Raw genomic sequence first — 13,481 nt, forward strand, 5'->3', positions numbered from 1 at the left:
TGTACAGTTTATGGGATTCCCCTTACAGACAACAGCCTGTAGTAATGTGTACAGTTTATGGGATTCCCCTTACAGACAACGACCTGTAGTAATGTGTACAGTTTATGGGGTTTCCCTTACAGACAATGGGCTGTAGTAATGTGTACAGTTTATGGGATTCCCCTTACAGACAACAGTCTGTAGTAATGTGTACAGTTTATGGGATTCCCCTTACAGACAAGGGCCTGTAATAATGTGTACAGTTTATGGGGTTTCCCTTACAGACAATGGCCTGTAGTAATGTGTACAGTTTATGGGATTCCCCTTACAGACAACAGTCTGTAGTAATGTGTACAGTTTATGGGATTCCCCTTACAGACAACAGTCTGTAGTAATGTGTACAGTTTATGGGATTCCCCTTACAGTTTATGGGATTCCCCTTACAGACAACAGCCTGTAGTAATGTGTACAGTTTATGGGATAACCCTTACAGACAAGGGCCTGTAGTAATGAGTGAGTGAGTGCTTGGGGTTTAATGTCGTTCTCAACAATTTTTCAGTCATATGATGACGACCTGTAGTAATGTGTACAGTTTATGGGATTCCCCTTACAGACAAAGGCCTGTAGTAATGTGTACAGTTTATGGGATTCCCCTTACAGACAAAGGCCTGTAGTAATATGTACAGTTTATGGGGTTTCCCTTACAGACAAAGGCCTGTAGTAATGTGTACAGTTTATTGGATTCCCCTTACAGACAAAGGCCTGTAGTAATATGTACAGTTTATGGGGTTTCCCTTACAGACAAAGGCCTGTAGTAATGTGTACAGTTTATGGGGTTTCCCTTACAGACAAAGGCCTGTAGTAATGTGTACAGTTTATGGGATTTCCCTTAAAGTGAACATAAAGTCAGTCACTAAAGCTAAATTAATTAAACAAGTAGTATTCCAGTGGTAAAAAGTTCTACAATGCTTATCAACAAAATAAATAGCAAACAATTGTTAGTACCTTGCCACTCATTTTATTGGTGCCCTTTTACCGAAGACAGAACCTTCCCATTGATAACAGGCTACGAAAGATATTTTTGTAATAAATCTGACCTTGATAAGGAAAAATAGTCACAATACTTTTCTTCAAGCAACGACTCTCCCGAGGCAGTTTTCTTGCCAGCTCACCCTCCATGTCCTGTCATGTTACTGCTGCCTCCTGCCTCCTGCCCAGCATGTAGGCGTTGTGACATGGGTAACTGTTCTGAGTTCCCTCCTCATAAATGTGTGGTCCCAAATGCATCAGTTTAACACTTAAACTAACCACAAAATCTAACTGATTTCATCAATATCTGTATATCCACTTTGAACAAACACACTGACAATCGAGAGCAAATAGGTTTTTTGACGTGACAGCTAATTATCATGTGACCTTTTCAGTGCTAGTGATTGGTCAAGTTCACAAGGGCTTCTACAACATGGCTACTCAGAGTGAATTGTCCAACAGTGCCATACCCCCAATGTCGAACTTCGTCTTCTCCGCTTTAAAAACTTAATAGAATTTTTTTTACATATTTTTCTGTGATAACTGTGTTCTGTAACTGTTTTCTATGTATATATAGTCGCAGACTTGATGTTCACTTTAAAAGTAATATAAGGGCCTGTATTAAAAATAACATAAGGGTCTGTATATAATAATGTGCCAAGTTCACATGGCTCCCTTTTATAAAGATAAGGCGTTGTGTATAGTTTCCACTGTGCAAAAACAAGTAACATGTTGTTGTTGCACCATCAAGTACAGCACAAATATGTCTAAAATGGCTGCAAGGGTGAAAATACCTGTATGTACATGTGACATGGAAATTTACATATTTAAACAAATGTGGCGCCAAACAATGTTTTGCAAACTACTGAGAAAAAAACAAAAAAAAACCCACCAGAAATGGAACAATTCAGATAAATATTTCACAACCTAGAACCACTTTCACAAAATATCATAAATCAAATTTCTCACATCATTTTTTCTTCTTTTTTTGTCGTTGTCGTAAATGATGTCTATATTATTGTCCTAATTAAAGGGACGTGCATTACAAGTGGAGATACGACAAATATTTACACCAAACTGTCCACAACGTAGAGCATATCTTATTCATAATGTAAATTCATAACATGTATGTATACTGAGCTATATAATACTTTTCTTTGATTAGGTCACATTGTTGTTAATCACCACTGTATCTTGTTCATTTTCCAACACAAAAAAACGGGCCCTCACAATTTGTGTCTACCATATCGGCATATTTTGTGAAAAAGTCCTGAACAGTTTTAAAACAAAGAATGAATTCTACAGACTCACTACAAGCCCGCCACTGGCAGGCTATAGGCATGCTACTTGATAGCCAATCTAAAGTAGGCTTTTTAACCTACCCTAAATAATCAACAAATTTTACCACATACATGCTGCATGTTTTGGCATATTACAAGAATGTTTCAATTGCATTTGAACTATACATTTTTAGTTTTTAAAATCGAAAGTTATACTTTACTGGTCGAATTTGCAGAGAATTTAGGGTAGTTTGTATACTTATCTTGTCTGCCATGAAAACTGAACACTACTCATATACACAATTTGTGGCTGAAGTGCAGTTCTTTTCAGAAAAAGCACAAGAAAACAAATTCTCAGAACAGCTCATTCTCAACAAATATTATAATGACGAATGATTATTAACAAAACCAGGCCAGATATGCCAGATATGAATGATTGATATGTAATATACATAGAAAGAGATAAATACAGGTCTCTGTAAACCTTTATAAAACATAAACACTTGATATACATGTATATTTTACATATACCAATATATGTATAAAGCATATATCTATCTACCTATATATATATATATATATGACGTTCACTTTAAATGATTTTCACACACACTTTAAATGATGTTCACACACACACACTGCATGTATAGTGACTTGAAGCAGAATGAATACCAAGGTCGCTGTGGAATGCAAGACTGCATACAGAATGGTTATGACATGCAGTCAGAATAAAGATAAAATATGCCAAGCTGTTTGAAAGGACAACTGGAGAAAAAAAACTACATGTATACTTGATCTATAACACAGAACTTGGACGAAAATGGTTTTGAAATATTTTTTTTCTCTTATTTATAATCCTATCGTAATACACAGAACAGACTTGGAATGTCAGAGGAACGTCAAGTTCATTCACAAGAATAAATTGTTGATCTTAAAACAAGAAATGAAATCTTAAAACACGAAATGAAGTCTTAAAAAAGAAACACCATGAAGAAAAGAAACACTTTTGTCTTCAACCTGCAGACGAAAGTTGTAAAATACATACCTTATTACCTAACAAAAATTGAAAAAAAAAAACAACAACTTTGTGAATGTCAACCTCTACATGTACCTTATAAAAGGTTTAACAGATTATTCTCATGATTAGACACTTTAGCATGCTCGTGAAGAGTTGGCTGGCATTGGAAATTTATAATATTTAATTTCTAAAATACTGTATTTCACCCAAAACTTAGCATTAGCAGAAATACTGTATTTCACCTAAAGCTTATCATTAGCTGAAATAGGGCTACTGTATTTCACCTACAGCTCGGCGTTAGCAGAAATACTGTATTTCACCTAAAGCTTATCATTAGCTGAAATAGGGCTACTGTATTTCACCTACAGCTTAGCGTTAGCAGAAATACTGTATTTCACTTAAAGCTTAGCATTAGCAGAAATAGGCGTACTGTACTTCACCTAATGCTAAGTATTAGCAGAAATACTGTATTTCCCCTAAAGCTTAGCGTTAGCACATTTTGCTTGATTATGATTGAATAATCCCCTTTGTGGGTCTACATGTGAGCTTTTTTTCTCGTGAAGCTTGATAAATTTTTTATCAAAGACACTCAAGTGTTCACATCAAAACTGTCATTTTAAGGCCCTTGTGTGCTTACGAAAATGCATTTTACATGCACACCTTTAGGTGAAATGTTAAATACATAAAGAAAGCAGGTTGACCAAAATTCTGAACACACTTGACATACCCAGCAACAGTTAACATACTCACACAAAATTGAATGGTTTTCCACACCTTAAGTTAGAAAGTCAAAAAATTGATATGTAACAGTGAAAACTGTCTTCTTAATCAACTCTATGAAAGAAAGGGGTTGGTGGCCAGTTTGTAAGTAGAATCATCTTTTCATATGAGAGTTCTTCCCCCTGAATGGATGACTTACTGATCAATCAATTACAACTAAACATATACATATGTTTCTTTTTACATATCTTTCTTTTCAAATTTAAATGACTCATCAATCCAACCTCAAGAGAAAGGAAACTGCTTCAGATGCATCAGAGAGTTTGAAAATAAAAACTTGTTCCCAAGAAAAATGTTCCATACAAAACTTTATTTCTGTAATACAACATTAATATCTACATCCAAATAAAATAACACAGAAAACCTTTATGCTATCTTTGAAATTAAGTAGAAGATATAATTATTTAACATCAATGACAGCAGATGCAAGTGGAAACGTGAGTACAGTACAGGAAGTATCTGAAAAGTACACCTAAAAGAAAACACAGTACACTTAAAAAACAAACAAAAAAGTACATTCAAAATTGTGACAAGGTAATTCAGACCACACGGTTGACTGGTAACAAGAAAGTGAAAGTACATTTACAACCCCTTGCAGGAAACGGACACTTGTAACAGTGTACAATTAAATTAAATTGATTACACTTCAAATTTTGACATACATGTACAGTGATGAAGTGTAACAAAGCATACAAGTACACTTACAATTTGAAAACACAGGAATGAAGTGTAGGTAACAAACATGACAAAGAAGTACAAGTACACTTAACAACTGGAAAACACATGGATGAAGTGTAACAAAGTACAAGTACACTTACAACTTGAAAACACATGGGTGAAGTGTAACAACATACAAGTACATTTACAACTTGAAAACACATGGGTGAAGTGTAACAAAGTACAAGTACACTTACACCCTGAAAACACATGGATGAAGTGTAACAAAGTACAAGTATACTTACAACCTGAATACACATGGATGAAGTGTAACAAAGTACAAGTACACTTACAACCTGAAAACACATGGATGAAGTGTAACAAAGTACAAGTACACTTACAACTTGAAAACGCATGGTTGACATCAAACAAAGAAGTACATATACACTTAAAATTTGGAAACAAATGACTTAATGTAACAAGTAAGTACAAGTACAGTTGCTAATTAAAAAAACAAAGCACGTACGTCACAAAGAACGAACATTGCAAACAAGCCACATTTACAAATCCAACTAGAAGTTGACAAAGACCAGTATGGAAGCCACGCATCCGCTGGAAGGGGAGTACACTGTTACATGTATGTATTAAATGCATGCTCTGGTGAAGGAAGGTTTCTGAATTGCACTATAATATTTTAATACATTGTAACAATCATAATAATTCAACAATACAATTAAAACGCCCATCTCCTACCGGTGATAAATGAACAGTGACAGACAGATCATCAATTTACAAAAACTTCGGTTTGTAATAAGCTTGGAATATGTTCAGCTCGGAAATAATGAGCAGTGCAAAATATATACATGTGTACAATCAGCTTATTATCATTTATCCTATTTCATGTTACATTACTTTTTTTTTTTTTTTTTTTTTGTTTGACAGGATTTACTGAGGATACTTCTACTGTGTTATGGCCCGATTAGGAACAAGATCAGCAAAATGCAACTGAATGTTGTCTACGGGAAGATAACTAACTTCCTTTGTTATTTTTTCTTTTAAATAAGTATCTTTTGGCTGTTTTCTTGACTGAATACAAAAAAGAAAAACTATATAAAAGTTTTTTTGTGACAGAAAGCCTTTTTGACAACTGTGAAAATGGCTTTAAAACCAAAGAGAAGAAACCCTGCTGTACTCAGCAACAGGATACGATGCACACAAATGAACATGCCAACTGCTTAAATATTGCCTCAATTATGCAAAATGAACTAACACAAGTGTAAACCAATCAAATTCTAATCATGTATTTACAGATAGTGCCAAAATATAGGAATAGACTCCTCATTTGACTCATGTTTTTGTCTTTGGAAATTCTTTGACTTGCATTAGTTCTGTCCATAACAGCCAACAGAATCTGGATGTAGAAATCAATTTGTATTAGACGTAAAAAGTCACTTGCTTTTAAACCGAAAGTCATAAAATATTACTTTTGGCATTGAAACTTCCATCCATATTTCCAATAAAGATTTCATCCTACTTTCCAAAGAAACATCAAAACATCTTTGTAAGATCATTAGAATTTTAAAAATAATGAGTAAAGCTTAGTCATGGATGGCATTTTATTGATTTATTTATTGATTTGATTGGTGTTTTGTGCCGTATTCAAGAATATTTCACTTATACCTGGGCGGCCACGACCATCCGCAGACAGTTGGCAGAGAGATGACACTTTAGTTTAGGTCAAATACAGTATTAAAACCTTACAACTGAATGTAACCCTTAAAGGAAAAGACCTCTAAAACTGACGTAGACATCACTAAATAGACCACTTAAAACTATGCATAAGTACACTTTCATTTACTTCTTCAGATTTTTGTGAAGAGAGTTAAAGGTGTTCAAACATTTGAATTCTAAGGTAGGCTTTATGGAGCATACTACCAGAGTTTAGGAACTCTGATGTCAGAGGAAGTTTTCCCAACTCTAATGATGACAATGAATGTTGGAATAACTCTTTTTACCCATGAGTAAAAGATTACTGAAATAATGTTCCCAAAAATTCCTTCCTCTGGTCAGCATTAGAAGAAAAAGGTGACATGACGTCAGAGTACCTAGATAGTATCAGTATGGCCCATAAAGCCCATTGGTGAATTCAAATATTTGAATGCCTTTCAACACTCTTAATCAAATCTGAAAAAAAAAAATCAAAATATTTTTACGCATAGTTTTCAGTTGTCTGTATGAAGCGTCTTACTTCACATTTTAGCTTGTTTTTACTTTATCTCTGATTTCCACTTTTGACATTTTCATAAACAAAGCAAAAACCAAAAAAAAGAACACACACAACCACAAATGCTGATATGCAGTCAGACCTGTCGTATGTGGCCAGTGAAAGGAAACACAAAATAACTGGCTGCTTAAAACAGGTGGTCACTTAAAACACGTTGGGTAGAAGCTCAACCCAACACCTTACTTATTCCCAACGGTTATTAAGCCTATGCAGTATTCTCGTATTGATTATTAACCCAAAGAACAAACAATAGTTAAATAAACAACCATTTGGGTGACTTTTTTTAAAGGAAAAAAAATTTGCTGACAATGATTATCACTTTTGGCCTATACTTTTGACCAAAAACATTATTTCAAAGACTAAAACAAGACCTTTCTGGTATGCAAATTTTTGGTGTCAGGTCTTGTGTAAATATAAGATAAATATTTCACTAAAATAACTTTTTTTTTCTTTCCTTTTTTTCAGGTTTTTTGTGGAATGTTTTATAATATCATAACAAAACAGACATGACATGGCTACAATGAACAAGTCAGACTAGTACATTGTTCACGTTTGATGCAGTCAGATCTTATTAACATGTAACACTGTTACTATGGTTACACAACACAAGGTTCATGTGGGGATTTTGCATCAAAATGATAATGATAAAACAGTTTGGACAGATTTTTGCCACTTTCAAACAAAAAGTTGTTGGTTTCCTGACAATTTTCATAGTCTTTGGCCTTCTCACTCCTCATTACCACAGTTCTGACTGACTGGACGTCAGGTAACCACATCTGTCTGAAGAGCTTTCCCATTCTCTAAACCTCACGCAGAAGTTCATCTTTAAAAGAGTCCAGTGTTTTTCTTCATCTGTACTTGTTTCCAAACAGGCTTTCCAAGGAACTCGGAATGCTTCATTTTGAAAACTTTCTCAAAGTCTTCTTCTGTCAAGTGAATCTAAAACATAACAGAAGCAAAAGTTGGAAATGATATACATGTGGGCGAGGCCAATACCTTAAATTTTAAATAAATACTTAACATTATGTAAGCCATAATGTAGAAAGCTGAAACTGAAACAAGTATGGCAGGGAAAATGGATATCTTCAATTTTGAACAATCAAATGAATACAGTATCTATGGTTGCAAAACTATGTTTACAGTTTCCTGGGCATATTTCTTTCATTATTTTTTTATTTATTTATTCTACTTATTTTACTTATATAATCAGCATTTAATACCACACTGAACATAAAAATATTTCACTGATATACGGCAGTAGTCAATTTTACAGGTGAATGAAGGTCAGCAGAGCCTCAACAGAAAGTCAGCAGAACCTCAACAGAAAGTCAGCACAACTTCAATAGAAAGTGAGCAGACCCTCAATAGAAAGTCAGCACAGCCTCAATAGAAAGTCAGCAGAGTCTCAATAGAAAGTCAGCACAGCCTCAATAGAAAGTCAGCAGAGTCTCATTAGAAAGTCAGCAGAGCCTCAACAGAAAGTCAGCACAGCCTCAATAGAAAGTCAGCACAGCCTCAATAGAAAGTCAGCACAGCCTCAATAGAAAGTCAGCAGAGTCTCACAGCCCATCACTATATACCTAACAAAAAGCTCCTGACTTAAAGATACAGCCAAACCATCCACAACTCTATTGAAAACTGTTCAAGATGTCTTGTTAATAATGACAAGTGTGACAGGCAGACGAACAGACTGAAGGCCGGACGCACACAGAACATTCCCACAACTTTTATAACACGAACACGACATATTAAATCCTGGGGCTGTTTAAGAAAAGATGCCTTGTGAATTTCTCACCTCTTTACAAGAAGGGTTGACCCCTGCAGGAAGTTCCTCCGTGGGTTTGTGGGCCAGTTCTTCATATGGGTATTTTGCGACTTCGCTAAATCCCAGGGTTCCGGCAGCCTCTACTGTCTGTACAACAGCAGGAACAAAACAGTGCAAAGTTAAATACGCTAATAAAAATGGTCACAAGATGTACACAAAATCACAGGTCAAGATACAGGCATATTTTTTTTTTAAACGAAATAGGCAAAAAAAAAATGGTTAAAAGATGTGCAGAAAATGAGAGCATGACACTGTCGGTGCACAGTCCAACTCTGGACTCTATTCATGACGGTGCAACGTTAATCAAATCAGTGCACCAATTCAGCAATGCACCAGTGCACTCTTTGCTGTTTTTATCAACCTATCCACACAGTATAACTCAAGACACTATCCCCGGGTTCTGCTCGCGTCTTCCTTCCACAATATTGTAGCCTGATAAGTGAAATATTCTTGAGTATAGCGTAAAACATCAATCACATAAATAAACAAGAAAAAAAAAAAACGATGCACTGCACTCACATATGTGAGAGTAACAAAAATGGATACCAGAATGAACATAATGTCACACTTTCATTTCACTGGCTTTGAGTGATACAGAATGTGGTTTGAAGAACAAAGCTATTAACCAACAGAAACCTGTACCACAGTTACTGCTTTTTGAGGGCCTGACACAAAGCAACCAACCATTGGTAAGTTACTGACAAACTTTTGCACGTGTAACATTCTGACAAGCACATCATATTGTATGGAAGACATGTGGTTTTCAGTGAACGTAAGGTTGGACAAGCAGCACATGGCAATGAGTGAGTGAGTGAGTGAGTACTTGGGGTTTAACGTCATACTTAACAATTTTTCAGTCATATGACAACGAAGGAACCTTTAGAGTGGAATGTAATGTGCCTCCTTGTTGCAGGACAGATTTCCAGTGCTCTTCCATCTAGTGCTGCTTCACTGTCATGCCTTACCAAAGGTAAGTAAACTGCCCTGCCCGAGCCATTATATTGATATGGGTCAACCAGTTGTTGCACTATCCCCTTCATGCTGAACGCCAAGCGAGGAAGTTACAACTTCCTCTTTTAAGGTCTTAGGTGTGACTAAGCCCTGGATTGACCCTGGATCTACCGCTCCTGAAGTGGACACTCTACCAACTGTGCTATCGGGGCCAGTCACATGGCAATGGGACCTTGAAAATGGTGAGAGAGGTTCACTGAACACACACCTCCAAGGAAAGCTGAAATGTACTTTACACAATTCAGCATTCACCAGACAAGGTGCTTGACAGGAGAAAAGATACAGGCTGCACCACAAATAAAAATTAAAAAACCCACCTCTTTAACAATCTGAATTCCCTGGTTGCCTTCTGCTAAGTCCTTCTCCATCTCTTCAATGGACATTCCTTTCTGGAAGTAAATAAAAATATAAATAAAGATAAAGTACATGTGTCGATTTCAAATGATATTTCAGTAAAGTACAAATTTAAACAAAAACAAAATCAAAATTAGGTTCTCAATGTCAGAACTGAGCAAACTGATTTTCGCATCACATTTGAAAAAGTTGGTTTTAGTTGACATATATAACAAACAGCAATCCTTCACATTTTTTTCAATAAACTTGGGTATTTCTTTTTTCTCAAAGTAAGGATTCCAAAAGTATTAAGGACTCAGAAAGCCTTGGTTCAATGGTTCATGAGAAGGTTCTGAAAAAATTTCAACATGGCTGCCAAAGCAATTGTGACCTAGAATAAAGAATTTTGCTACATTTACAACAGTATCTCAAGATCCGTGGTATTATCTAGCCCTTAGCTACAATACTATGGGGTTTAAAATAATCTGTGAATCAGACAAAACTCACGTTCCAAAGCTCTCGGTCCCAAACTCCAAAAAATCCTGTGAAGTTGGGAGGTTCATAGCCCTGTCGTATTTTCATGACGGGCGTGTCAGGATCTCTGTGGGCTGGGTCTGTTTCCAAGTATTCCTGCAATTCATGGAACAACAAATGTCATTGAAAATGGTTGGCAACTGTCTGAAGTCACAAAAAATATATGATCACTTGCTTGTATAAGAAAAAAAGCATTGCCTCAGAAGGGATTTGAACTGAGGATCAATAAATAGCAAATGCAATCAAAAGTGCCAAAATAAAATAAAATAACCAGTAAAAGTAGCGCAGTGATTTTGAAATGAACAATTCTGTGTAAACTGACCAAGGCTTGAAGCATCCTTTGCTAAAATAAGATATTTAGTCATTCTTATAACTGCATGTATGTATGCCTGGGGTTTAACATTGTGCTTAATAAGTTTTCAGTCATATGATGAGGAGGAGTCATTAGGTGTGTGTACACAGACTGTGTCAGGACAAAGTCCACACCGCCAAAGTGCTGTAATAGGGTGAGTCTATGCCACTGAAGTGCTGCTGCACTGATGTATCATGCCAAAGACACCAGACATGACATCACACCCAGTCACGTTATACTGAGACCGGGACAACCAGTCCTGTCTCTGATTTCGAGGCAGACGGCCTAACCATTAGGCAACCGAAGTGGTTTCTCTTACAAATTTCAATTTTGAGAGAATTTCATCATCACACAGGTAGGAATGAACAATAGACCAAAGAGACTAGGTGCAAATAACTGAAACAGGCCAAGATCCAGGTGCAAATAACTGAACCTGGCCAAGGTTCAGGTGCAAAGTACTGAACCAGGCCAAGGTTCAGGTGCAAAGTACTGAACCAGGCCAAGGTCCAGGTGCAAAGTACTGAACCGGGCCAAGGTTCAGGTGCAAAGTACTGAACCAGGCCAAGGTCCAGGTGCAAATAACTGAACCAGGCCAAGGTTCAGGTGCAAATTACTGAACCAGGCCAAGGTCCAGGTGCAAATTACTGAACCAGGCCAAGGTCCAGGTGCAAATAACTGAACCAGGCCAAGGTCCAGGTGCAAATAACTGAACCAGGCCAAGGTCCAGGTCCAAAGTACTGAACCAGGCCAAAGTCCAGGTGCAAATTACTGAACCAGGCCAAGGTCCAGGTGCAAATTACTGAACCAGGCCAAGGTTCCCTATTTTATATTTGACATTTCAATGTTTACAGACCACAATACTTACAAATGCCACAGTTTGAGCAAGGCGTTTTTCTTCTTCGTTGGCACCGTCCCCTACCCAGACAAAGATGGCGTGACATGCGTCTAGCAACATCACATCGTCAGATACCAAGTCAGACTGAAGAGCAGAAGAAAGCAGCAGAAAATCAGCCACACTCTGAGTGTTACAAAGTTGGCAATTTCATTGAAGATAAACAATTTGTGGTATTAATCAGCTACAGTTTTCGTCAATAAATAGCAACCAGGCTAGTAGCATGCCGAGAGCAAATCATCAGAATATCACCTATGGCAAGATCCTGATAAACTTTCCTCCGTGACTTCACAAACTGTGTAACTGACTGCTTATTTTCACCAAGGTTCACCACAAACAGTGAGAGCAGGCACATAATCATTGGATTGGTGTTTTACTCAAGAATATTTCAATTACAGGATGGTGGCCAGCATTATGGTGGGAAGAAATCGGGCAGGGCCCGGGGGAAACCCACGACGATCTAATTCCTGATGGACATTTCCACTTACGGCCGGACTGGAAGCCAGCATGAGCTTGACTTGAACTCATAGTTACCGCACTGGTGAAAGGCTCCTGGTTCTTTGCGCCATGCTGGTGTGCTAACCCTCTCAACCACAGAGGCCCCTGAGTAGGGAATTGTACCAATCCACTACAGCCGAAACTAAATTGGTTTGTGACTAGCCAAATGTAACCTTCCACAACACAACCATTCTATAAGTGTAATACAAGCAAAGCTCTGGCAAACTTCAGGCATTCTAGTAGCTTGTTCTGTAGACATGTAGTAAGTTTTGTTCAAGAAATGTAGTCATTAAACGTTTACTGAAAAGCAAATATTCAAAAAACTCTGAGAGGTTAAACTGAAATGGCTACATTTGTTAAAGCCTGCAGAAACTCCTCACTTGGTGACAGCACCGATATTACATTTATGAGGGAAGATTGATAAGATCTTGGCCTGGGGTACTGTAATTCTTCTCATTTTTGGGACAGATATTAGTAGTGTTGAAAGTAGAATATTACATTTCTTTACAAGCCTTTTGGAAAAGTATAGAGACATGAGTATGTTGTTCATTAGATGGTCTAACCATGTGAGAAGAAAGAAACTCAATATTCCTGCCAGAATTACATGTATATTGGCTCAACAGAGCAGACCAGGTGTCCCAAAATTTAGAAGAAATAGGGCATAAAACAGAGAATTATTGGACATTGTCATTTTTACGTTTAATTACTCAGAGCAGACTGATTTTAATAACTCCCTTTACAAATTGATAAGGAATGAATGAATGAATGCTTGGGGTTTTACGTGGTACTTAACAATTTTTCAGTCATATGATGTCGAAGGTTCATTAGGTATGTGTACATACATGTATATTGTGTCTTCGTGTGGCAGTGTGAGTTCTTGATGCCAAAGGGCACCTGCCACTGAAGTTTCATGCCAAAGACACCAGGCATAACATCCCATCCAGCCACATTATACCGACACTGGGCCAACCAGTCCTGTTCCCTTCCTCTAACCTCTCAGTGCTAAGCA

At 37.0% G+C, this 13,481-nt stretch overlaps 1 protein-coding gene across 1 annotated transcript in view; it reads right to left on the reverse strand.

The window, feature by feature from the left end:
* Positions 1-3,694: 3,694 nt before the first annotated feature.
* The window catches only part of LOC135464503 (advillin-like), a 41,730-nt gene continuing 31,943 nt past the window's right edge, over positions 3,695-13,481 (reverse strand). Inside the window, exons 23-27 of the mRNA XM_064741928.1 lie at positions 11,948-12,061; positions 10,704-10,826; positions 10,181-10,252; positions 8,823-8,939; positions 3,695-7,966 (exon numbers count right to left, since the gene is read on the reverse strand). Of these exons, the coding sequence (XP_064597998.1) occupies positions 7,853-7,966; positions 8,823-8,939; positions 10,181-10,252; positions 10,704-10,826; positions 11,948-12,061 (540 nt within the window). The 3' untranslated portion in view covers positions 3,695-7,852. The remainder of the gene's footprint in view (positions 7,967-8,822; positions 8,940-10,180; positions 10,253-10,703; positions 10,827-11,947; positions 12,062-13,481) is intronic.

This window comes from Liolophura sinensis, chromosome 4, assembly GCF_032854445.1.
Source record: "Liolophura sinensis isolate JHLJ2023 chromosome 4, CUHK_Ljap_v2, whole genome shotgun sequence".
Lineage (NCBI taxonomy): Eukaryota > Metazoa > Mollusca > Polyplacophora > Chitonida > Chitonidae > Liolophura > Liolophura sinensis.